General features: G+C 31.9%; 1 protein-coding gene across 1 annotated transcript; it reads right to left on the bottom strand.

The window, feature by feature from the left end:
* Window positions 1-12: 12 nt before the first annotated feature.
* On the bottom strand, window positions 13-23,866 carry LOC126744984 (skin secretory protein xP2). Its single transcript, XM_050452608.1, has 7 exons — window positions 23,777-23,866; window positions 16,606-16,763; window positions 16,370-16,548; window positions 13,602-13,737; window positions 13,376-13,548; window positions 13,155-13,314; window positions 13-2,958 (listed from the first exon to the last, which is right to left on the bottom strand). Exons 1-7 carry the CDS (start codon window positions 23,786-23,788, stop codon window positions 2,784-2,786), a joined length of 993 nt encoding a protein of 330 aa, XP_050308565.1. The 5' UTR covers window positions 23,789-23,866; the 3' UTR covers window positions 13-2,783.
* Window positions 23,867-26,457: the final 2,591 nt, after the last annotated feature.

Genomic DNA, 26,457 nt, shown 5'->3' on the forward strand with positions numbered 1-26,457 from the left:
AAACAAAATATATATATTATACATAACAAAATATATTTACATACACATATTATATAAATGGTAGAAATCACGTTCGTTTATACATTTTATAAATTATTTTCAAAGGTATGTTTCCTAAAAATATTTTAGTTTCAGTGAATTATAGAGTATAATGTACAGTCTCGTATAAAGTTATATGAAATACAGGTGTTCTTTTGAGGTAGAAAATATTTTTGTATAGAGACGAAAAAAAGGACAGTATGTAGATATAGAAGAGAATAAGAAAGAGATAAAAGGTGTAGCATGCAAGAAGGATGAAGGAAAAGAGATATTATTTAAGGAAAGGTTAGAAAGAAATAGGAAAGAGGAGAAACCAAAGTGCACCAAGTAAAGGAAAGATAAAGAGTGAAGAAAAAAAAAGCATAGAAAATTATTAATTATAAAACAGCACCACATCAATTTCTTTATTTTTTTCACATCTAACTTGGATTTGAATGACGCTTGCCATTCCATCATTGGATTCAGCACTTTTTTCTTACGAGTTGAATAAGTCAAATATGATCATTGGATTTCTCGAATATTTGCTTTGGTGCCGAATTCAATGGCGGAATGCCTCTATCAGCTTAGATTGAAAAGTTGTTTTCAAATTTTGAAAAAAACGTCCATATAGTAAATGTAATGAATTTTCAGGAAGAAATTCTTTCATGATTTTTTCCAGGCAATTAAACAAGTTTTAACTCTTGTTAGATTTTTTTTTTTTTTAAATTGATTATTTCTGTGATAAATAAAGTGATAAATCAATAATAATTATAAAAGTCAAGGTAATTAATTTAATACTAAGTTAGAACCAAGGAAAATTCTCAGATAGAAGAAAGAAGTTATAGATCCAAAAACATTGAAGGAAAATTTGGAAATACTGGGAAAATACTTCAAAAAAGTAATAAAAGAACATGGACAAAACCAGCCAAGTACTAACATCTATAGTAAACAAGAGAAATAGCAGAACAGAAAAGAGAAAAAATATGCAAGGTTAAGGGTGAAGAAAGAAAAGTATCGAAATAAAGAGACGACTAATAAAGGAGAAAAAATCAAAGCAAAACATTACAAGTGAAAGAATACGAATTTAATCGTGCAAATATAATTAGAATCTTTTGAATCGTCGACTTACATGAATATTTGCTTTGGTGCCGAATCCAATGACAGAATGCCTCTATCACCATAGAATTAAAAATTTATTTTAGCGTTTCCAATGAAGGACGTCCATTGAATAGGTTTCAATTCTTCTTAGACTCTTTGTATTAAAATTGACTTTTGTTCATAGAAAATAGAATAGAGAAGAAATAATACGAGTTTAAATATGATTGGAATCTCCTGAATCATTGGACTTCTCAAATATCTCCTTTGGTGCTAAACTCAATGGCAGAATATCTCTATTGCCTTATAATTTTAAACTGTTTTCAGCTTTTGCAACTAAAAACGTCCATTGAACAGGATTCAACTCTTCTGAGACTATTTCTATTAAAACTGACTTTCAGTTATAGAAAATAGGTTAGAGAAAAAATAATACGAGTTAATCATTTAAATATGATTGAACTCCTCTGAATCATTGGATTTTTCGAATATCTGCTTTGGTGCCGAACTCAATGGCAGAATGCCTCTATCACCTTAGAATTTTAAACTGTTTTCAGCTTTTCCAACTAAAAATGTCCATTGAACAGGATTCAACACTTCTTAGACTTTTTCTATTTAAATGGAAGAAATAATACTAATTTAATCATTGAAATATGATTGGAATCTTTTGAATTATCGACCTTCATGAATAATTGCTGTGGCGCTGAATTCAATGGCAGAATGCCTCTATAACCATAGAATTGAAAATTGATTTTAGCGTTTGCAACTAAGAACGTCCATTGAATAGGTTTCAACTTTTCTTAGACCCTTTCTTTTAAAATGAACTTTTGCTGATAGAAAATAGGATAGAGAAGCAATAATACTAGTTTAATCGTTGAAATATGATTGAAATTTTTTGAATCATTTGCTTTGGTGCCGAACTCAATAGCAGAATGTCTCTATCACCCTGAAATTTGAACTAAGAAAGTTCATTATTCCATGTAGTAAATCTGACGAGTTTCGATCTGTCTGATCAACATAGACAAAACTAACCAAGTATTAACAAGCGGGAAATAGCAAAGCAGAAAAGAGAAAAAAACAGGCAAGCTTATGGGTGAAACAAAGAAAGGAGAGAAAAAAGTTGAAGAACTTAGAATTGAAAGTATACAAGAAGGAACGAATATAGGATAAAGAGGAAATGATACGAGTCTAGTCGTTCAACTATGATCAATGGATTTCTCAAATATTTGCTTTGGTGTCAAATCCAGTGGCAGAATGCCTCTATCACCTTGAAACTAAAAACTGTTTTTTTTTCAGATTTACTTTCAAGCAATTCCATTCTTAGTCAACTTCATCCAGCTAATTGTTCAGTTTCTTTTAGACAGTTGAATTCTTCATTGATTTGTTCCAAACCTGAAGAGGACACTTGCCATTCCGTCATTGAATTCGGCACTTTTCTCACGTTCAAACATAATCTATAGTTGAAATATCTAATTATTCCTTAAAATATATTATAGGCAAAAAACAATAGAAGATACAGATAGCTTCTCGGAAAATAAAGTGGCAATTAAAAACAGAAGAAAAAAAAAGAAAGAAGAAGACAACGACATATTTTCTATCTCAAAAAACCCCATAACTGTTATAGTAAAATTAATTCAATTTAAAAACCCTATTTTTTTTTTGTTTAACTTAAATTAAAAGAATCCAAAGCTAATATCGTGTACGGGGTTGGCGTTACCCTGGGGCAAAGCATAATCCTTGCTCAATTGGTCCAAAATGGAACCCCCACTTGCTCTACCGGCTGATGGTTGAGGTCTGTATTGAGGAGCCGGTCTCGAAACTGGTGCGGGAGCAAACGATTGTTGTGGCCTGTAAAAAATAAAAAACTCAAACTCAATCTATATAATAAAAGACGATGAAATTAAAATTATTACGTTGCTCTGTTAGTGTTCATTTTGCTCAAAAAAAGGAATAATCCAAGGCAGTTAAATCTGGTGAAAGTGATGGCCATTTACCCAAGCAACACACAATAGGTAGTGAATAAACTTTTATTTTTGGTTTAGACCATGTGTACATTTTTGGTTGAAATGCAATTGTAAATATCGGATAAAATGTCCGCGTGATATAATAATATACATAATTGAGGTGTAGTGATCGAGTGTAAAAGGAAAAAAAGTTATTTTATCGGCTATTACGTCACTTAAAGTGAAAATCAATTTAGAACTGTTTTAAAAGATAACAACAAATTCTTTGTTTGGTTGTTGTTATTTTTTTTTTTTTTAATTTACAATTTAGGCAAAATTACAATTTTTATAGTTGAACCTATTTAACGCTAAAATCTAGAAATAAATTTGATTTATTTTCGGTAATTCTGCAAAGAATTAAACATAGATAGTCCGATGAATCTCCCAGAATCAAAACGAAAAAAGTATTATTCTTCTTTAGGAAGCAATTTACCTTTCCCTATTATTTCCAAGAAAGATGGAACTCTAAAAAAGTCTTTTGCTATTTTTAATGGACACTTTGTAGTAATTAAACACCCCGAAGATATGAAAACCCTTATTTCAATGGGAAATTTTGGAAAATCTAGTCTTTTTCGGAGTTATCCACAAATACTTGAGTCCCAAAAGACTAAAATTCTTAGACAAAGACAGTTTGCCAATAAACAGACATGTATCAATAAGATTAACAATTTGTTATCTTTCAAAACAGTTTGTCAAACTATTAATAAACCGTGAAATTATATAAAAAAAAGTATTTAAACTATGGTCGAATTGGGAAGGAGTTTTGAAGGTATTATACAGGGTGTTTCAAAATTCACTACATATATTTTAAGGGCGTATTCCTGAGGTAAAAATAAGACTTTTTTTTTCTATAAACATGGGTTCTAAAATGCACCCCCTTCAAGCTACAGCCATCGCAAGAAGTGTAAAAAAAATCGATTTTGTAAAACTGTGTCTATAGTTTTGCATCAAATTTAACGAAATTTGGAATACCCCCGTTATTTTAGGCGGTCTATTTACTCTTTATCTTAAAAAAGGCGTAAAACTAATTTTAAGGGGTAAACTGAGGGGGTGCATACTTTTGACGGCCAAAATTTTACGTGTACATACATTTTTTTTAATTAAGCTACACCAAAAAATAGACCATACAAAAATTTGAATTCTTGGTCTCTTGCATTTTTTTCATACGACTATTAGTTTTTGAGAAACTCGCCGGTGAATAAAAGGATAGCAATATCGTAAATTAAAAATCTTTGTTTAATTTCAGTAGTTTACTTCCCGTTTTAGATTTAAAGTGTAGTTTTTATTCCCATTTTTTATCTCTAAACGCTAACATTGCTAAAATGGAAAATGAACGTTATTCATTCGAACATCTTACAGACATCCATTTGATTCGGTCACCGACCATGGCGGAGACCGGAGGTGCATCACGCGAGTGTCACCGTTCTACGTGTTACAAGTGTAAACAAGGTTTTGATGATATTAAGGGAATTATCGAATGTACGGAGTGTAACGAGTTTTTCCATGGAAAGTGTGAAAGTGTTGATCTAAGAGGATTCCACTTAAAAAAAACAAGTTGGAAATGTAAAACATGTACTGACAGTAGCAATAGACCCGAGAGATCGAGGAAAAGAAGCCGAGTTGAGGATCTATGCATCGACCAAAACTTGATAGATCATATGAATTGTACCTTAGACCTATTAGTGAGTAAAACTAATGCACTTAATGAAAAAGTTGATATACTGTTGGCTGAAAACATCAGCCTTAAAGAAGAAATTGCATATTTAAAAAGTATGCAAGTAAAAAATAATATTGTTGAAAAACGGGTGTCTGAGAAAGCCTCATATGCATCGGTCACCCAAAGTAAGGTCTTAGTTGTTAACCAGAAGGGCGCGATTCCAAAGGATATTAAAAAAGTAAAGGAAGATTTAAAAACAAAAGTAAATCCAACAGACATCGGAATCGGTGTAACACTGGGGAGAGCAACAAAGAAAGGTGGATTAATCTTAAACTGTGGCACGGAAAAAGAAATTACCAATATCCAATCAGAAATTCAAAGCAAACTTGGTGAAAGTTATAGTGTTGATAGACCCAAAATGTTACAAAGACGTATTAAAGTGGTAGGTGTAAATGAAAATGAAAATGTGAATAGTGACAGTGATATAATAACAAAGGTAATAAAGCAAAATGATTTAAATAATAGTTCAAAAAATTTTAATATGAGGGTAATACGGCGAACAAATATTGTTAGAAATAGATTTAATTTAATATTTGAGGTGGATGAAAATACATACAGTTTGATTATAGGAAGAGAAAGAATCAATATAGGATGGAATCGCTGTCCTGTGTTTGATGAATATGGCATTATTATGTGTTACAAGTGTTGTCAATATGGTCATGTTAGTAAAGACTGCACACAAAGCAAAGTTTGTCCAAAATGTAGTGAAAATCATGACAGTAAAGAATGTAATAGTACTCTTGTTAAATGTTCAAATTGTATGTTGTCGAATAAAAAATATGGCTTGTCTCTTAATATTAATCATGTGGTTTGGGATAGAACTAATTGTGAAACTCTTAAAAGAATCGAAAATATTCAAAAGGGTAAATTTATTAAATAGCAATTAGATTCTGAAATCTTAGGTTCAAGCATTATATATTTTAATTGCCAGGGATACTTAAATAATAAGGATAATATTAATGTATTTGTAAGTGATTGGCAGCCTCAGCTTTTGCTTTTATCCGAAACTCATGTTTGTGCAGATATTGATTTGTGTGAGTTGAATGTCGATGGTTACCATATTGAACAGTGCTTGACAGATAATAAAAGAACTGGTGGAGTCATGGCATTAATAAGAAGTGATCTCAAATATAAATTAAAATATATACAGTATGTTCAAAGTTATGTATGGTGTCTATCGATAGAATTTTCAATATCAAGAGTCAAATATCTTTGTACTGTTTTATATCATCCACCTCAAACTGAAAATGCAAAGTTTGTGGATTTTTTTAATGATTATCTTGATCAGGTTAGTGCGTTTGAGGGTGTCAACATTATTGTAGGAGACTTTAATTTTGATTTACTTAAACCTTCGTTTTATGGTGAAAAAATTCTATCTTCCATATACTCAAATGGTTTTTCTCAAATTGTTGACTCCCCTACTCGAATCACAGATAGAAGTCAGACATTAATTGATTATATTGTGACCAATAATGCGAATTTGTCATTTAAGGTTCATTTAACACCCAAGATAAGTGATCATTGTATTCTGGCTGTACATCCTGCTCTGAAAATAAATGAAAACCGTGATGTGAATATTAATCGTAGGTGTATGAAGAGCTACAATGTAAACCAACTCCATGATTATCTTTATGATACTGAATGGACAAATAATAGTGCGGATGTGAATATTTTGGCAAGTATTTTTGTTGATAGTATCACAAATATATTAAATTCTATGTGCCCAAATAAAACCATTGTTCTAAAACAGAAATATTTGCAAAAAGATTGGATTACGTTTGATATCCGTGAGAGAATGAATGTAAGAGATAAGTTATATGTTAGGGCTGTTGTAGAAAAAGATGATGGAGTATGGAGGGAATACAAAAGAGTACGAAACTTAATTGTTAATCAAATTAAAAATGAAAAAGATAAATATTTTAGAGAAGTTATTGATGAAAATAAAAAAAATCCGCGTGAAATGTGGAAAAACCTCAAAAAGTTACTTCCTGGAAAAAATATTTTATTGCCAAACGAAATTAAATTTGATGACCAAATGATTTCAAATGAATTTCAAATTGCAACAAAGTTAAATAAATATTTTATAAATAGTATAATTGATATTATCAATAGTATTCCAAACCATTCTCTCTCTTATGACACCTTTGTCAATCCCCCTAATATTCAATATCCAGAGTTCTCAAATTTTAAAGAAATATCCCTAACTCAATTAAAGATAATTCTGAAAAGCATGAAGAATGTCGGAGGCGGAGAAAATGGAATTTCAAAAAAGGTTTTGTGTGACGTATGTAGTGTGGCTGGAAATCGACTTTTAAATATAGTAAATACATCACTCTCAAGCGGAGTATTTCCAGAGGCTTGGAAAGTGTCAACAATAATCCCTGTACCAAAAGTACTAAATACTATTTCCCACAATGAGTTTAGACCAATAAATACTGTGGAGGTTTATGAGAAAGTGTTAGAAATTGCTGTAAAAGAACAACTACAAGAATACTGTGATTCTAACGACATTTTCGTGATAAATCAATCAGGTTTTCGTGAGCGTCACTCATGTGAATCTGCTGTAATTAATATATGCGATACCTTCTTAAAAGAACTGGATAAGGGCAACTTTGTTCTGGCTGTGTTTCTCGATTTTAAGAGAGCATTCGAGACTGTAAATAGAGCTAATCTGTTGAAAAAAATGGAAAAGATGGGTATTAAACATAAAGTTTTAATGTGGTTTAAATCTTACTTACAAAACAGGTCACAAAAAGTCAAGTTTAAAAACAGTGTGTCAGAATTACTAATAAATGAATATGGAGTACCTCAGGGAACTGTTTTAGGTCCCCTGTTATTTCTGTTATATATTAATGATATCGTCAATGTTATAAGTGGTTGTAAAATAGAGCTTTTTGCTGACGACACTATGATTTATTTAATCGGGAGGGATCTAAATGAAATGCAAATAATTCTTAATAATGATTTATCTAATTTATTTAAATGGCTTTGCAGTAATAGTCTTTGTTTAAATACATCAAAATCGAAATTTTGTTTATTTGGGAAAAAGAGCAAATTAATGCACATCAATGTAAAAGATATTAACATTGTGGTAAATAATGAAAAGATAAAATATGAGAGTCAAATTAAATACTTGGGAGTAATATTTGATTGTAACTTAAATTTTTATGCACACGCTGATTACATAACTAGAAAATTTTCCAAAAAAATTGGTTTTATTGCAAGAGTAGGAAAACAATTATCAATGGCTACAAAACTATTACTGTATAATAGCATTGCAGCTCCGCATCTTGAATTTTGCTCAACAATTTTATACAATTTACCAAACTTTAAAATTGAACAGTTACAGCTTGTACAGAACAGGGCAATGAGAACTATTTTGAAATGCAATAGATATACCCCAATCGTAATGATGCATAACGTTCTGAATATGTTGTCTGTTAAACAAAAAATTATGTTTAGCATCTATGTTTTTTTGTATAAAGTTAAAAATAATATGTTACCACCATATATTTGTAAGAAGGTGAAGTTTTTTAGAGATGTGCATCATTATCAAACTCGAAACTGTAACAATTTCATACTAATCGATAGGTGTAACTCTAACCAGATGTTAAATTCTGTCCTACAGAGAGGCTTACAAGATTTTAATAGATTACCAACCAGCATAAGAGACTGTGATTCTGTAAATAATTTTAAAAGGCTGGTTAGGGCACATATATTGTCCTAGGATTTTTGTTACCTTTACCTAATTGTTTTTTTTTATTTTCATTTTGTTTATCTCTTATAATATGTTGTTTAGGATCACTATTTTAGTTTAACACTTATTTTAAGTTTAATTTAAGTATATGGCTTGAATTATTATAGTAAATATATGTGCAGATAAATATTGTAGTGAAGCGAGAACAATGATGAGGTGTTTGTGGTTGGCAGAAGAGCTGTGTTTGTTATCCATGGAACAACCGGGATTTGACATGGTCTCTCCAAAAAAACCAGGACACCCTGTATTCGATCAATTTCACCAGCCCATAGGTAATTAACCTCATGACCGAGATTCACCTATTGGCGTAACATTTTATGGTTATTTGCGAGCACTGCAAATTTTGATTACATCAATTGTTTTGTTTAGATCCACATGTTAATAGTAACCTCAAGTGCATATGTATATTATATTTTTTACACAATAAGCGTATATGGATTAATTTATAAGGGTATATTAATAATTATTTAATTAATAATATTATTGTAAAGTTAGTAAGAGCGCTTTAGGTTTATGTATGTGGTAATTTTTAAAAAATGTCTGAACCAGTTTTGGTGGCGGGGTGCTTAGGTCGCCGACATAGCAATGTTTAGACGGACCGGAATATTGCGGTATTCCTTGGATTAACCGGGATGCTGCTGTTCCTGGTAAAACCGGGGCGTTGCAAGTGTCGGGGATCGGGATACCCAGCATTTGTCATTTATTGCTTATTTATATATGTACTCTTGCTGACTAAATATGTTGTTGAATTAGCTTTATGAACATTATTGATATATGTATCTTTATTTATTTATTTTTTTTTTTGGGAAATTTGTTGTTTTTGTATGTAGCTATTTATGCTAAATAAAGATTATTATTATTATTATTATTATTATTATTATTATTATTATTATTTTGTTCATAGTCTTGCTGATGGTAACGCGTATGAAGCTCAAAGATTGTATCAGTTGAGGTTTCCTAATTTTTTAATTTCCGAATGTACGAATATTTTTGGAGTCACATGGGCATCTTAGGGAATACGGTAGTCTTCGGACCCCCAGGAAAAAGCACGAAACCCAGTGACAGAGGAATTTGGAATAGCTCGGAATTTGGATGTTTCTCATGCAACTGCCTGGCGGGTTTTGCACGAAAATAGCTTGTATCCATACCATATTCAAAGAGTTCAAGCTTTGCTACCTCAAGATTTTCCAAGGTGCTTACAGTTAGCAAGGTGGTTACTTCAGAGATGCGCGAGAGATAATAATTTTTTATCAAGTATTTACTATTCACAGACGAAGCTCATTTTTCGCGGGAAGGGGTGGTGAATTTTTACAATGTGCATGTTTGGGCAGCAGAGAATCCGCACGAACTTAGGCAATCTCACCACCAGGAGCACTTTAGCCTTAATGTATGGGCAGGTTTAGTGGGAGATGAGTTAATTGGTCCTTTCTTTTTTCCTAGAAGACTTACTACAGCACCATTTAAATGGTTTACTAGACAATGTACCTTTAAATGTGAAAAAAGAAATACTCCCGGAATTTTAGAGCGAGTAAAACAAGCTATGAGAAGACGAATGGAGGCTTGTATTGAAGCGGGGGGTGCGCATTTCGAGCACTTTTTATAGAAAAAATATTTGTTTCTTGTTTATTTAAATTTTATTGTTTATTTAAAAAATAATTAATTATTATGTTAATAAATGTTAAATAATTTTTTAACCAATTTTTGTATTTTTATAAACCGTCATTCTTTAATGTAAATAATTGTTCATCAATTTATTGAAAAAACCTCAATAACAAAGTTTCAACAATAGCAAAACCAGTCTACCTATTTATTGTTAAATGTCGTGCCGCTTAAAAAATGTCCTAAAACAAATAGTCACAGCCTACTACTTAATATTATCTGTTTAAATTTTAATTATTACGTTATTGGTAGCCTTCTATTAATCGGTGATTTTCTCAAAAACTATTCGTATTATCAAAAAAATGCAAGAGACATAAAATTTAGACTTTTGTATGGCCTATATTCTGGTGTAGCTTAATTTTTAAAAAAATGTATGCGTACATAAAATTTTGGCCGTCAAAAGTGTGCACCCCCTCAGTTTACTCCTTAAAATTAGTTTTACGCCTTTTCTAAGATAAAGAGTAAATAGACCGTCTAAAATAACGGGGGTATTCCAAATTTCGTTAAATTTGATGCAAAACTGTAGACACAGTTTTAAAAAATCGATTTTTTTACACTTCTTGCGATGGCTGTACCTTGAAGGGGGTGCATTTTAGGACCCATGTTTATAGGAAAAAAAAGTCTTATTTTGACCTCAGGAATACGCCCTTAAAATATATGTAGTGAATGTTGAAACACCCTGTATAGAAGAGGATTTGCAAGATAAGTTTGTTTGTACACTTTTCATAGCAATTCGCCTTGCTTTCGAAAAATAAAATAGAGGTTTCTCACGTTTTACTCGAAAACCGTAAGGTTATGTGAGAAAAGTATAGATACAAAAACTATAGATTTTTTAATTATTTTCTGCAAAAAAACCGTTTTTCATTAATCTTACCCTTACCCCCCCACCCACCCCACACAACTTACCAGTAAGAAATTGTTTTCAAAAATCATTGTTTTCCAAAATAATACGCATGAATAATAGCTGGTTTCCTTGTAATATCTAATCTAATAACAGTTTGTGTATTTAAATTTGATATAATTATATATATGTATATTATTAAATAATTAAAACCGTAAGGTTATGCGAGAAAAGTATAGATACAAAAACTATAGATTTTTTAATTATTTTCTGCAAAAAATCCGTTTTTTATTAAACTTTCCCTTACCCCCCCACCCACCCCACACAACTTACCAGTAAGAAATTGTTTTCAAAAATCATTGTTTTCCAAAATAATACGCATGAATAATAGCTGGTTTCCTTGTAATATCTAATCTAATAACAGTTTGTGTATTTAAATTTGATATAATTATATATATGTATATTATTAAATAATTAGTACAAAAACTGTGCTATTAGATTGGATATTATGGACAAAAAAAGAGGATTTTTCCAAAAAAATTTTACTGGTCAAATGTCTGGGGTGGGTGGGGGGGTAAGGGTTGTGTTGATGAAAAACAATATTTATGCAGAAAATATGTATTTAATATTTAATCTATTTAACACTGTTTATTTAAATTTAATATAATTTTAGATATAAATATTTAATATAAAAACAGCGTTATTAAATTGGATAATATGGGCGAAAACAATGATTTTTCAGAAGAATTTCATCAAATATCTATGGTATAGCAATCGAGTTTAAAAAGTAGATATCTAATATCAATTTTTTTAAATGCCCGAAATTTCCTCCCTTTTGTAAAGAGACTCGTATATAATATACGTATATTCTACAGTTTAATAAATATACCTCGACCATATACGATTGATAAATATACCAAAAATGTACTAAAAAAATCGTTGAATAAATATATATTTAACGATAGTAATATATGACGTGTTGCTTGGGTATTTGATTTTATTTTCTTATCATCTTTCCAGGTCGTGACTGATTTTTATACAGTTTTACTACAGTTTTTGCTGTGTTATTAATCCACAAATAAAGACGTTCTGTACAGTAAGCTGTTTTCTCTTTTTTCCTAACATTTCTTCACAGCATCTTTTCCTTTTTTTTGCCTTTTATTCAGAACCTGAGCCTGTATCTCAGAAGCTCCGAGTTGTCAGAGTTCCTCATAAAATTCATCAACTAGACTCTAGAGTATCACTAACATTTTATTCAATTGTATAATTTAAAATAACTCGAAAAGTTCATCCATTATCCCAAAGATGCTGGTCATACACTTTTATAAAAGGTAAAAACGCAAAATCTACAGCATCACAAATATGTGATGCACTAATTTGTGATGCTGTAGATTTTGTGTTTTTACCTTTTATAAAAATACTTTAAAATAGTTTTTCCAATAAAAATTTCGCTTTTTTTAAGACGCAATCACAACACAGAAAACTACTTCAATTAAAAAATCAATAAAAGAAAATTGGTCTCAACCAGACTAATCCCTCGTCATCGCTTTTACACTTTTACATTTAATAAGTAGAAATTTTAATATTAATTTTCAAAACACATGAGGCAGATAATCTTAGAAATATTTTGGTGGATGTCACTTTGGGTAATGCACCTCAGCCTAGTAGGGATAAAGATGTGAGTTAATACAATAATAAATATTGTATTAGCTCACAATGAGAATAGTTTTAAATTAAAGGTACTGACAATTTACATATCATTACATATTACAAGTAATGCATACTATTATCTCAGAAAGACTAAAATACTCCAAACGAAAGGAACTATTGATTTTGAGGAATCTAGTAATATGCATGCTAGTACCAATAATTACAATTATTTTTTTATAATATCATTACGCGAATATTCAACAACACAGTCATATGATCCTTCTCGTGCCGCGCCCCTTGCTTTTGCGACTTTTACTTACAGTCAACCATTTGTTCTAGTCCAACAAACCCACTGGTATACTTCTATTGCCACATTCTTTTTACCTCAAACCTACTCTTACTCATAAACCTTATTACCTTGGAGGTGGAGCAGCCCTTGTAGGTATTCCCAAGTCTACCGGAGCTGGAGCAGCATTAGAGAAAGCTGGCCTAGCAGGTACCGGGGCTGGGGCAAAAGCAGGTCTTGATGGAACGTTTGAGTTGGGGAAGTCTACGGTGTAGCTTTGAGGATTCGGAGCTATTTAATTGAAAAAACATTATAAAACAATTCATTTTATATTTAGAGAGGTTCCTTTTACCTGGGGCAGCTTGAGCCGGCCTAGCTGGAGCTGGACGTGGCGCGGGTTCAAAAGTTTGAGGTGGCGAATACTCCAAGGGGGCCGGTCTTGGAGCGGGTCTTGGAGCTGGAGCAGCCGAGGCACTTCCGAAGTTACTGGAGAAACTGTTGGAAGCGAGTTCAATGGGTCTTGGCCTGTAAAAGAGTTATTAAACTGATAGTAGAGATTTTTAAAGTCAATAAGTTACCTGTTGTAAGACTGTTGTGTCCTTACTGGTTCTGGATCGTTATTGCCTTGATCGTAAGCGCCGGAGTACTCTGGAAGAAGGTTGCCAGTTTTGTCGGTGGTTTCGTCCACCAAAGTCGGTGGGGGAACAGTAATACCTGCAAAACGATTGAATTGAAGCTGTTTATTTAGCTGTAAGTTAAATATATTGTAACGATCGCGAATATACTAGCTATTCCCCGGAATTCGAGGATTTAGCGACATCTCCAGACGTACGTTCTACTCTTGCGCTAGATAATCGATTTATTTATGACATTTTTCTGCCTAGGACAATGGATCAATTATCTGGAATAATGACTTTTAATTATGTCTCAATTGGCTGGAACAATAATTCCAGAGAGTTCAGAGATTCGCTACAGATGGCGTTACTTGAATTACTTCGTATATTTTTGACTACCAAATCTCGAATCATTTATCACCTATGTGTCAAAAGTCACACACAGTATGCGTCAACATTATCAAATTCCCCATTTGTTCGTTAAATACCAAACCTTCGGTTCTTATAACTGTCAAATGGCAATTCTGTCAAGTATAAAATACTCGAATTCGCTCTAGATGGCGTTACGGATGTTATTCAGGGCCAAGAATGTAATCATTTATTTGTCAAAAAAATTTGATATCCGTCAAACTTGTCAAACGTCAGGAAGCAATGGTGCAGCGCGTGCCCTCTATGTGATTTTAAAAATTCGAACTACCAAATGTCACTGAGGCTATAGTAACAGTGGTCACCGAAAGCACCCATAGTTCGAAAAATCCAGGCAGTGATAACTGTTGGTACAAAAAGCTAACTAGCAGTCACAAAAAGCTGAAAAACTGTACCGGGTATCTTAGGAAAGTGGTTCGCCCCTATAACTTTTTTAATTTTTAAGTTAAAAAAATTAAATTTGGTAAGTGAGTGTAGCATCGAAATTGGGATTGGCTGACGTATTCAGTTGTTTTCTGTCACTTCCGGTTTAACCGGAAATGATCCTAACTTTCTTATTTTAAATGGGACCCCCCAACTTTTTTAACATATTTTGATAGGAAATTACAATCTAAGAAAACTGACACCCCATATGTCAACCTTTGATATCTACCCTTTAAATTACTTAATTTTTTAAATTTCAATCTGGAGTGCCATGAATAATTTAAAATCGTTAATTTGACATTAAGTAGTTCTAGAAAAATATAATTAACTCTCTTTTGTTTTTCACGGCTTTTCTAGACGCGTCTGAAGCTTGCAAAATCGTATTTTCGTACCAAATTTCATTTTTTTAACTTAAAAATTAAAAAAATTATAGGGGCGAACCACTTTTCTAAGACACCCGGTATAGATGATTTAATTAAAGATCCAGAAAATGTACCAAGACTTGTCACTAAAGGGAAGGGCAATTATTACCGATTAGGTGCTTTCAAACGATGTACAAAATCGTCACTTTTGGTATCACAAGACTCCTCAATCAAGAACAAGAGATAATGACAATTTAATTGATTTTAGTGTCATATGAAAGCTGATGAGTTTCTTTACCAATAAGTTTCCTTGTAATTACACTTACTTGTTAATAAACACGTTGTTCCTTACCAGGCCGTGTGATCGATCATACACGATTATTATACCAAATCAATAACGTTAAAGCTTCTGCAACAGAATCTCGACACGATCAAAAGCCTTTGACAGGTCATGAAACATTATTCCAGAAACTCCACCACCAGTTTTGTTTCATTCAGATTTAAGTTGTTTGCACAGTGTGACTCCCAGAAACTTATGACTGTTCATTCAGTAAAACCTCTCACTCTTGCTAAGGTTTTACTTACTCTAAAATGTTCGCAGATGGTCGACACGATCAAAAGCCTTTGACAGGTCATGAAAAATGGTCCCACCATCGAAAATATTGTGATGATTTTTCGTTTAATTTAGATTGAGGTTGTTCTAAGCACCTAAAGAGATCTAAATTAATGATGATGCACTAACTGTATCTTTTTCCCTCTGGTCCAGAAGAGCAAAAAGGGAATACTATGAAATTCGAAGCATAGCACGACATCTCTGGAGACGCGTGGAAGATCAGCGGAGTATATAAGGAGGCGCATGCCGCTAGGAGTCGGGTTGACAGTTCAGTTTAGTTCGGAATATTGGCGCGATATTTAAATCGCAAATAAATAGTAGTAAATAAATTCGATTAAAAATATTTCTATTAGTCGTAAGTGATTTGATCGTGTTTAATAGTGTAGGGATTTCAATTAAAAAAGAAAAGGATTGGAGATTCCTAAAACCGTTGGCAGTGTTGATTGTGTTCGTCAGAAGATGAAGATTGGCTGTTCATAAATACGTTATGGAAGGATATGCGCATATAGCTTTATAAATTCCTGTGAATTATTTGTAAATATAAGAAAAAAGGGGTAAAAGGTTGCCAGTTTTGTCGATGGTTTCGTCCATCAAAGTCGGTGGGGAAACAGTAATACTTGCAAAGTGATTGAATTGAAGCTGTTTATTTAGCTCTAACTTAAATATATTGAAACAATCTTAACAATCGCGAATATACTAGCTATTCTCTAGAATTCAAGGCTTAGCGACATCTGGAGGCGTACGTAAAAAAATCCACTCTTGATCTTTGAGCCGCTAGGAGGCCAGTTGGCGCGACTTTTGAATCGACATAAATAGTAGGACATAAATACAATGTCAAAATGTAAATACAAAGTCAGTAGTCTAGTTGTGAGCATTTTTTAATTCATATCTATATGTACAGTACTCACCTTCGCCAGCAGGAGCGAATCCATGTTTGGTAGCACCATATTCGATAACTCTCATTTTACCAAGGTCGTCGACGTACCCGTATTTCCCCCTGACCTCTCCGGTTGGAGCTTTGGTCTCTATTTTAAAGGAACCATCGGCAGACTCGTACCCGTAAGTGTAGGAACCATCATCGTTATGTCTTTAGAAGAAAAGAATCGTTATTCACTGTACCGATTTATTAGAAAATAATAAATACCTGTCAATTTGTTTAATGATTGCAACTGGTGCGACCCTGGGGGCATTCGATTGTTGTGGACCGGAATAATTTGGTTTTACTCTAGCTGGCGCAGGTCGGGGTTGATCATAGTCGAAGTCTTGTGCTAAAGATGATGCCACTAGAGCAATCACAGCCACCTGAAAAGATCATCAAATGAAAGCGAGTTTTCAAAGTAGGAAAGTGAGCAAAGAATCATCCATTGTCTTTAAAAGGTCATTTGCTACGTTCATTCTACGACCTGTTCAGGGTTAGTATTGCACCAAAGGATTATCAGGTCATCAGCAAAATTATGTGGTACATCACGACTGACCTGCTTGAGATCAATATAGTACAGTACCTCTCTAACACCATAAACTAGAAGGTGTGCTGTAATTCACACAGTCAAAAGCCTTGGATAAGTCACAAAACATTTGCCCTAGTACAATGGATCTGACAAGACAAACCATGCAAGCAAATGTGTCATTTTAAATTATATACCGTGGTGCCATCTAAAGTCATTCCTTAAAATACGAATTAAGGTATGTGAATCTGTAAAGAAGAATCTGTAGAATTTTAGGATACTGTGGATCTTATGCTTTCGCTATATAAATAATATGTAACATTAGCGTCAGCCCATATAAAATTATACAGATTAATACACATTCTTATGCTGGTATTGTCACATACGAGCACTTTCATTGCTAAAGTATCCGAGGGTCAAATAGACGCCTAGATTTTTATCAAAGCCTTGTTGCTGTATAAATCTTTGGGTGCGGACAAATGTGCGAGTGCTTAATTGATACATGAACAGTTACTTCCTTAAAACAAGTGAAAAATGGTTGTAAAAATTATTATATAAATATGTGTTGCATAGCAAATTTGATTGGATTAAGAAATGTCACAGAAATACACGTAATGTGGACATGGGTTTACCGTGGTTTTAAAATATCAGTTTTACTTGTAACCACAAATAGGTGAAAATTACAATAAAATTTTATTTGACCAGAATAAAAAATTAACACGTCCACGCATTGGTTAGCTATTCAGACTGAATCGACTGTTGTAATGCCAAACTGTAAGAAACGCATAGAAAATGACTTCGTAAGGAGAAAATTGCATAAATACACAGAAACTATCAAGTAAATTGACGATTGCAAATTTTCGACGTGTTAAGCCTTTAGGTTTAATAAATGGAGATTTTGAAGCTGGCATTTTCCAAGATTTCACTAAAACTTCTGATCGTGTTCAAATCTATCATTTATTAAACGTCAAACGTCAAACCTTCAATTCTGTTAACTGTCAATGGCAATTGTCAAATCTGTCAAGTTTAAACTGTTTACTCGTATTCGCTGCTGATGGCGTTACTACTAAAGTTATTTAGGATTTCTTAAAGCCAAGAATGTAATCATTCATTTGTTAAAAAAAAATGTGATATGTGTCAAATTTCTCAAACGTCAAGGCAAAATGGCTTAACGTGCTCCCTCTATGACTACTAAATGTCAAATCTGTCATTTATTTATTAAAGGTCGATCTTAGTTACGTACCGTACATCCCCTATGTTTATAATAGTTCTCATATTCGTAGGTGGCGTTACCAGCCATGCAAATGAATAAAATTTTTCAGGCAGTTGAGCAATTATTCCAGGGATTCTATTCATGACATTTTTAATTACAGGCAGTTGGGGTAATATATTTCTTATTTTAGACTTTTTAGAGAATTAAGTCATCATCCTAGGCCTAACTGCCTAGACATACGACTTTAAATTTCAACCATAATTTTAGGCAGTACCAAAATAATCGATCTATTTATCCAGGAAATTAAGACATGACTTTTTTCTGTCTGGATTAATGGATCAATATTGACTCAACTAACAATTATGCCATAATTCGAGGTAATTCGTTCAGAAATCTTCTATAGATGGCGTCACTTAAATGATTAATAAATTGTCAAGTCCTTAATCGTACATCACTTATTTGTCAAAAGTCAACTGTGGCACTCATTTAAATGACCTTATGGCCTTATTGTTTGGAAGCTGTTAATCCTAAAGTATTTAAACGTGAAAAACCGTGTCAAAGGCTTTGACAAAATCCATGTAAATTATAATTTCTTTCTCAATATGTATAGAGTTCATAGATCTTGCCAAAGGTCTTATATTTAATATATATATTATGATATTTAAATTGTCTAAATATTAAAACGTGAGAAACAGTGTCAAAGGATTTAAAATATGGTCATTGTTTCCATGTCTACTGTTTCCAGAACAAACTACATGGAAATATCAACATTTTTCTCGTTATCAAGCATTGATAAAAACTAGGGCAGAACACTAATTACGTAGGTAAAGGGGAATTTGCTAAGGAATAGAATGCATTTTTAGCTATCAAATAATCTCTTAATAGACACATACGCAACCACTTCCAGACCTTCAAAGCTAATCCATTTGCCTTCATATTAATAAAATTTTCCAATAATTTAATTTATTAAAATTACGTATAAACAACACAGCGATAACTGTGCGCCAGTTTTGCATCATTAGCATTACACCTTTAATTCTTAAAGTAAAAGAACCGAACGATATTAAAAGAAAAAAAAAACTTGTCTTATTTCTCGTTTCTTGAAGGTTTCTGCTCCACCCAAATGGAAATGCAAAAGTACGACAATAAGTAGAAGTTATTTTGCTCTAATAAAGCGGACCAGTTAAGTAACGTAACCGAGAGATATTATTTGTAATGTCATGGTGTACAGGGCTTTGGTGAAAAGTTGATCGGTTATTCGGTCACATGTTGTATTTAAAACAGGAGACATTGAAACGTTTATTTTTGAAGGTCTTGTGGGTGTTGGTTAAACCAGATTTTTTTTAGTTCAATATTAAAATGTATTACAAGAATTATTGTTATTGGCAATTCTCACTCCCTCTTAGGGAACCATTCACTCATCCTTTCTGTTTTTTTTTTGTTTTTTGTTATTAAGAATTATTTAGGAACTTTCTAACAGTTCCTGATGTTGCTTGATCAGACTTTCTGCACTGTAAATAAATTTCCACTTTATTCAGGTTCTTTAAATATTTTAACGAATGGTTGAATGGCAAGATCTATAACTGGTATCGTACAAACTGCATTATTCGCCCTTTAAGGTCTCTGTTTGTTTGCTAATTTGTCAACATACTTTTCTTCCACGTTGTTATTGTTGGAATAATACCTTAATAGTTGGAATAGGATTTGAACAAAACAAATACTTTCCATAAAAGGAATATTTAAAAAAAAATGCAAAGAATTTAAATTTAGACAAATAGTTTTGATTTATTTCCGTTTTATTACCATAAATACGTTTATGAGGAAATAGGAAGCGAATTCAGTCAATTCATTAAATTAAATTCCAATAAATATAGAATGTGCCTATATAAAATTATATAATTCTTAAGGCTTTTTTTTAATGATTCATTAGTAAAGTCTAAAAATAGTATAGTAGACAAAATGGCGAATATAAATTTAAATCTTTTATCCTACAGATCCAGTACTAAAAGAGGTTATTACTTTAATTCAAGTAATGTAAAATTCAATTAATTAGATAAACCATAAGAAAAAAACATTATTATTTTAAAATAAAGTTTGCTCCCTTGATGTATTACAACTTATTTATTAAGTATTAAACAGATTTACCTTTCTGGAAATGGACCTTTGTCGATAATTTTTTTTAAAAAGTACCATGTCAATGGGTTTATTTATTTAATTTTTGAGAAAGTTTTTTTCATATTTGGAAGACCATCGGTGGCACAAATAAATAATTTTCACTAATAGATTAATGATGATCAGAAAAAATGAGCTAAAAAAATAAATACTACAATATACATTAAAGGTCTTTCAAGAATACAGAGATGCAGAATATTACATTGCCACTAATATAGCAAAACGTGTTAAAATATTTTATTTTAATATTGGACTTACAAAAACTATTTAATACAGTAGACCCTGAAGTACTTTTAATTAATTTATGTTTTAGGCTCGATGTTATTTCTAAAGGATCCCAAGGATCAGGTCTTACCCCAAGACTGAATTACTTGATTCTAGGCTTAATATAAAGGATAAAATTGAACTCTTTGCTAACGATACAATAATTATTTACATATTTAGGTAATTTGTATAGGAAACCCTTTTCTCAATATCATACGTCTTTTTTTATGAAAATAGTCCAATTAGTTTTTGAGATTTTCTACTTTAAGTCACCTTGAAGACCATACATTCTTTGGATCTTTGGACCCCACTGCCTATAAGTTTAGATATCTTCGAAATTTTTGCTTGGACGGTCTTGGAGCATAAAGAACATGGGTAGCAAACGTTTCTCTAAACATCACGCTTTTTTTATCATAATTATAGTCCAATTATTTTCTCAGATTTTTGACTTTGAAATGAAATGTCACCTTGAAGCATTGGCCTTTACGGTTTAAATTTTTGCTTAAATTGCTTTGGACCATAAGTAACAAATATAGCAACATTTTTTTTTAAGCATTGTATTAAGTATGAATTAAACAAACAATATTTCACATCATATTGAGACAATAATTACTGGTAGCACGTTAATGGTAGAGGCAAGAGGTTCTCGAAGAGGTGTAGGCCCCAAAGTAAATATTATATAGATCAACAAGGTACGGGATGCAGATGACATAGCTCTGATAGCAGATAATATAAATGACCTCCAAAGGCTCTTGGACCTAGTTGGAAAGTACAGTCGACTTATGGGAGTACATTAAGAAAAAAGACAAAATTCTTAGTTCATATCGTTCGTAAATGTGATGTGATGTGATGGTATCCTGTAGTAAATCCATCCATGGACACATTATGGAATTAAGAAGACGCATAACCTTCAATTTTTATTAATTGGAAGAGTTAAAAGGTTTTATTCGCGTTTTTTCGTTTTGCTACTTTGGTTTATAGCAATATCGCCTATAATTCATACTAAATTAAAAAAAAATATGTGGTTTTATGTACATTTTTAAGCTTATTATATAATTTGAGTAAGTAATTTTCACGCTTAAAGATAGATGCTTTCATTTTCTGCCATTTATAATTTCATCTAATTGTGACCAAAAAAATTAGATTTTTCGCGTCTATTAAATTTTGGCGCCCAACAAAAAAAAGTCATTTCCTCATTAGTACTAAAAATTCAACAATTATGGGTTAGATTGGTGAAATTTTGTTAAAATTCCTGGCATTTGAGTGAATTTCAGTAAATAGCTAAAAATTGAATCTAGTGTGAATGAGTATCCTAAAACAAACATTATAAAGAAGATAATTGTCTGCACTACAATATTGAATTTCTACATCTGAACATCAACCTCGAAGGTTCCTTTAAGATACGATATACCCCAAAAAACTTCCATAACTTTTTTAATATTGATTTTAGTTTAATCAATGTATTATGAAAAATGTTGGCCAGCTCACTGTTAACACAAAATGGTATACAAAATTTCGTTAAGATTTTTGATTCTTGAAATATAGCGGTTTAAATTTTCGCTGAGGTCAATTCTGTCTGAAGACGTTGAGGTCAGAGACTTCGGTCGATTTCTCATGATCCAGATATGCGAGGATCCTCAAAAATACTTTTTTGGGAAAATAATTATCTGCACAACTATTGTGATTTTTTCCCTGGAACAAATTCAATCTGTTCGTCTGATATTTTCAGTCTAGTAATCAAATGCAAACAAGGTGAGTTCCACAATACAAAACTCTCATATGATAATGAAGAAATAGAATGACTACAAAAAATATCTAAGGACTTGGTCATGTGACGGCTATTTTTCAGACGTAGATATCCAAGGATAGAAAAAGCGAGAGGCTCATTGATGACTCTGATCTTAATCTTCGAAGATGATTCACCATATGTGCCATACTGTTGTATGGTATGGAAGGCTGAACATTGGAGGTTAGAATGGAAGCATTTGAAATATTGAGTTATCAAAGAATCGTAAAAGTTTCCTGAACAGCAACGAGGAATAGTACGAGTACCCGGGACAAAAAGTACCGTTTACTTTAAATATTTGTTGAAGGAAAAAAAATATAGAGAGAAGAAGAGGTTTAGGCAGAAAGAGGATGTGGTGGTTCCAAAATATCAAACATTGTAAAAGCATAGAGATCACAGGAGAATTAATTCTCACCACCAAAGATAGGAAAAAATGGTTAGAAGTGATCACAAATATCCTTTAATGGATAGCAGCGGAATGTTTGTATAATATAGAAGTAAACTTGTAAGCATGTATTTCATACTTTTGAGAAAAACGGAAAATAAAGAACGATGGATCTAATGATCATAAAAAATAGTAAAATATTGCGAAATATATAAGACACTTAATGCAAGTTTTTAGTTATATTAAATATGTATAATTTTTTTAAATTCGTAATTGGCGTAAAAGAAATTTAATGCAAACTAGGAATAAGAAAATATTGTAAAAATATTAATATTAAAATTAAAATATATCATAAGCCTAGTCTTGTATAATAATAATAATAATATTATTATTATTTTATTAATATCGACGAGCTTGTGGGATGCACAGGGATGCGGTATTTCTGGGTTAAACTCGATTTAAGTATTAACATCTGGATCTCATTATATTTTAATATTTTGTAAAATTAAACATGAATTGGCCAAAGTCTCTTCCAAAAAGTCCAATAAGAATTGGCCTTTTCTATGTTTCTAATAAAAGTGGTGCCATGTCCATTTAAGTTATGATTTTTTGCAGCCGATTCATATGCATTTTATAACAATTCAATATTATTTTTGCTCTATTAATGCATAGGCAATAGAAATAGGACACTATACACAATAAAGACACTAGTCAGATATAATTAAGGATAGAGAGGCTATATTAAAAAGACAGCTTCTCAATCAGATTTTTTTGCTTTTTCCTATACGAAACATTCCTTTCATTTTAATTGCACTATAACTACTGCCAAAGACAAAAAATAGAACAAAAAAGCGAAGTTCATTTAAGTAATTCTCAAATCACACTGAAGTATACTTCATACTAATAATGAGGACTACTACTAAAATTTACTAAACTAGCAAATAAACCACACATAAAAATCCTCTAAAAATTATTAAAATTATCAAAAAAAAAACTTTTTTGAACTTCAGAAAATGAAAGAAAGGGCAAACGAAAGTGAAAGGTACTCACGTATCTGAACATTGTCACTCGTGGTCGATGGCACCGGTACTACTAGAGTGGTGCGGGGGGTCGTACTTTTCTTTTTATACGCGACTCAAGATTTACGGAAGTAGGGGCAAGGTCCCGCAGGTTCCTTGCTTTGTCCTGTAAATTTTTTTTTCCTACGTACGTATTGGTTTTTGGCAACTTTTCAGCAATGAAATTTTGTATTTTGAATAAAGATTGGACCTTGTCAAGACCTACACTCTTAAGATTTATTTAAAGGGAGTTTTGAAACCCTTCGGGCATTCCAACTGGAGATCATACATTCTACAACGTGCATTTTGCGAATGACCAAGTAATACTTGCAAAAGATCAGGATCATAGTCACTACATGTTACGGAAAATAGACCAAAAATACACCAAGTGGGATTCAATTAACGCATAAGAGACAGAATATGTAAGGATGTAATGTGAAGAAAGGGATTTAGAACTAAGAGACACATAACTCGAAAATACTGGCAGCTAATAATATCTCGGTGTAAGCATAACAAATTATGGTCGAAGCACAAAGAACCACGTAATTCGGCAATACGTCAACTAAATAGTATACTCTGAGATAACCATGTCACTTTTAGAATATATAAAAATATCATGGAAAGTATTGTTTTATATATGGGTCAGAGCTTTGGATAATAAATGAAAAAGATGCCTCCGAAATAAATGCAATGGAAATAAAAAATGCTAACGTAGTAACTAACCAGGAAAGAAAGAATGAGAGTGCGTATAAGCATATATATCAATATCCTGGAAACTATAGAATACAAAAGGGTGAAAAAAAAGGATCAATGATCAACGAAAGGTGATAAAGAAAGAAAACTGTTCAATGAAAGATATATGTTTTTTATGTTATCTCTCACAATTAATAAATATTGCATCTTTTCAAAATAAGGGCAGGTTGTTTGAATCGATATAATATTTAAATTGTTTTTTTTTTCATCAGTTTATAAGGTCATCAAAAAATATCCTGAATTACTTATAGTTAATAAATCTGTACTTATTTTAAAGATACAAAAGGTCAAACGCTTGACGCATCCTTTTGTCCAAGATCAACAAACGACCTTGATATCTGAAATTTCAGTTAAATATTTCCTATAGAGCATAAGTAAACAGGATGTGTTCATCAATTAATTAAGTCATTTATGTTACCAGTTTACTTACTAAAAACCATCTTCATATATAAAAATTTATATTAAGGGTATTATTATTGAAAAATCCGTTATCTCTCACGAAACAATCCTATCATTTGTTCTATTTTCACGACACCCTAGAACCGTATAAAATAACATCCTGGTACCACGAATAACCAGTTTTGTGCTGTTCAATGCGCTATCCTTGATACACCAACCGTTTTAATTAGCATCACAGAAGAAAATCAAAAGGCTGAGTGTCCAGGCCAAAAAGTTGGTCCATTTCGCCCTATCCATCTACTATGAAGCTTTTGATTAGATTATAATTAATTTCTTGTTAAAAATATAGTGGAACACCATCATGTACGAACCATATTTTTATGTACCGAAGAACATTTAAGAAATTGTGGACTTTTTATTACTCATGATTGTGTACCCCATTTCATTGAAGAATTCATACTTTTTCTCAGTTTGTATAATTTCTACTGAAGATGAATAATATCCATTTAATTAATTCATTCATTGCCGCAAGTTTTACGATTTATCCTTCCTAATCTCTTAAAAGAAAATCAATAAATAAAAGTGTAGAAGGTACTATAGCTGATTACACAAATTGGTTGTTTGATTCTGTTCATGGTCCCTTGGTTATCTGAAAAAGACAAAAAAAAAAGAAACACGTGACAGCAGATATCATATTTACACCATCTACTTCCTTCTTATCTATCTATTTAATTCTTCCATCTAGCTTCATTTCAAAACTACAGTTACAAGAAAAATTCTTGTTTTTAATTTTTTACTACATGTAACTATATCATGAGCTGTACTACCGCTAGTACCTATATGTATCAAATTCAATGTTTCACCATTCTATCAAGAAGAATACAAATTGTGCACTTCATCGCGACCTTACAAAAATATATATCACCTTTACCATATTGGGCGAGATGACTATAAATAGGAAAGTGAAAGATGTAGATCAGGAATGTATCAAGGTACTAAAGCTTCATTAAATTATACTTAATTAATAAAACTATTTAGGAGCAATTATGACTATAATATTTAAATCTGTCCAGGTATTGCCTAGTACCATTTTGAATCTTCTCCTGAAGATTTTTATATGGTCAATGACTGGGACAGTTTTTGAGCGTTTAAAATAAATTTTTCTGTCTGGTCCAGATCAGGACTGAAAGAACTGATAATAAACCTAAACCAGTGCAACAGATGTACTATTCAACTTTTTATTTCCAAGACATGATTTTGGATAATATAGTGGCCACCTAGGTCACCCGACCTTAAATAATTGGACAACATTCTTTGAGGTTATGTAAAAAACGAATTAAAAAAAAATCTACGTGTTCTAACCGAATTAACTCCATGATGCGAGTCTAGCTATTATAGAAAACTACTCTCTATAGACTTGACCGAGAAAAGGCTAAAATAATTACAAACTAAAGTGAACAGATGTCACTGAATATGAAAATTTTAGGGTCAAAATGAAAAAGATCTGTTTTCTTTAAGTAA

The sequence above is a fragment of the Anthonomus grandis genome, chromosome 15, assembly GCF_022605725.1.
Source record: "Anthonomus grandis grandis chromosome 15, icAntGran1.3, whole genome shotgun sequence".
In the NCBI taxonomy this organism is placed as follows: Eukaryota; Metazoa; Arthropoda; class Insecta; order Coleoptera; family Curculionidae; genus Anthonomus; species Anthonomus grandis.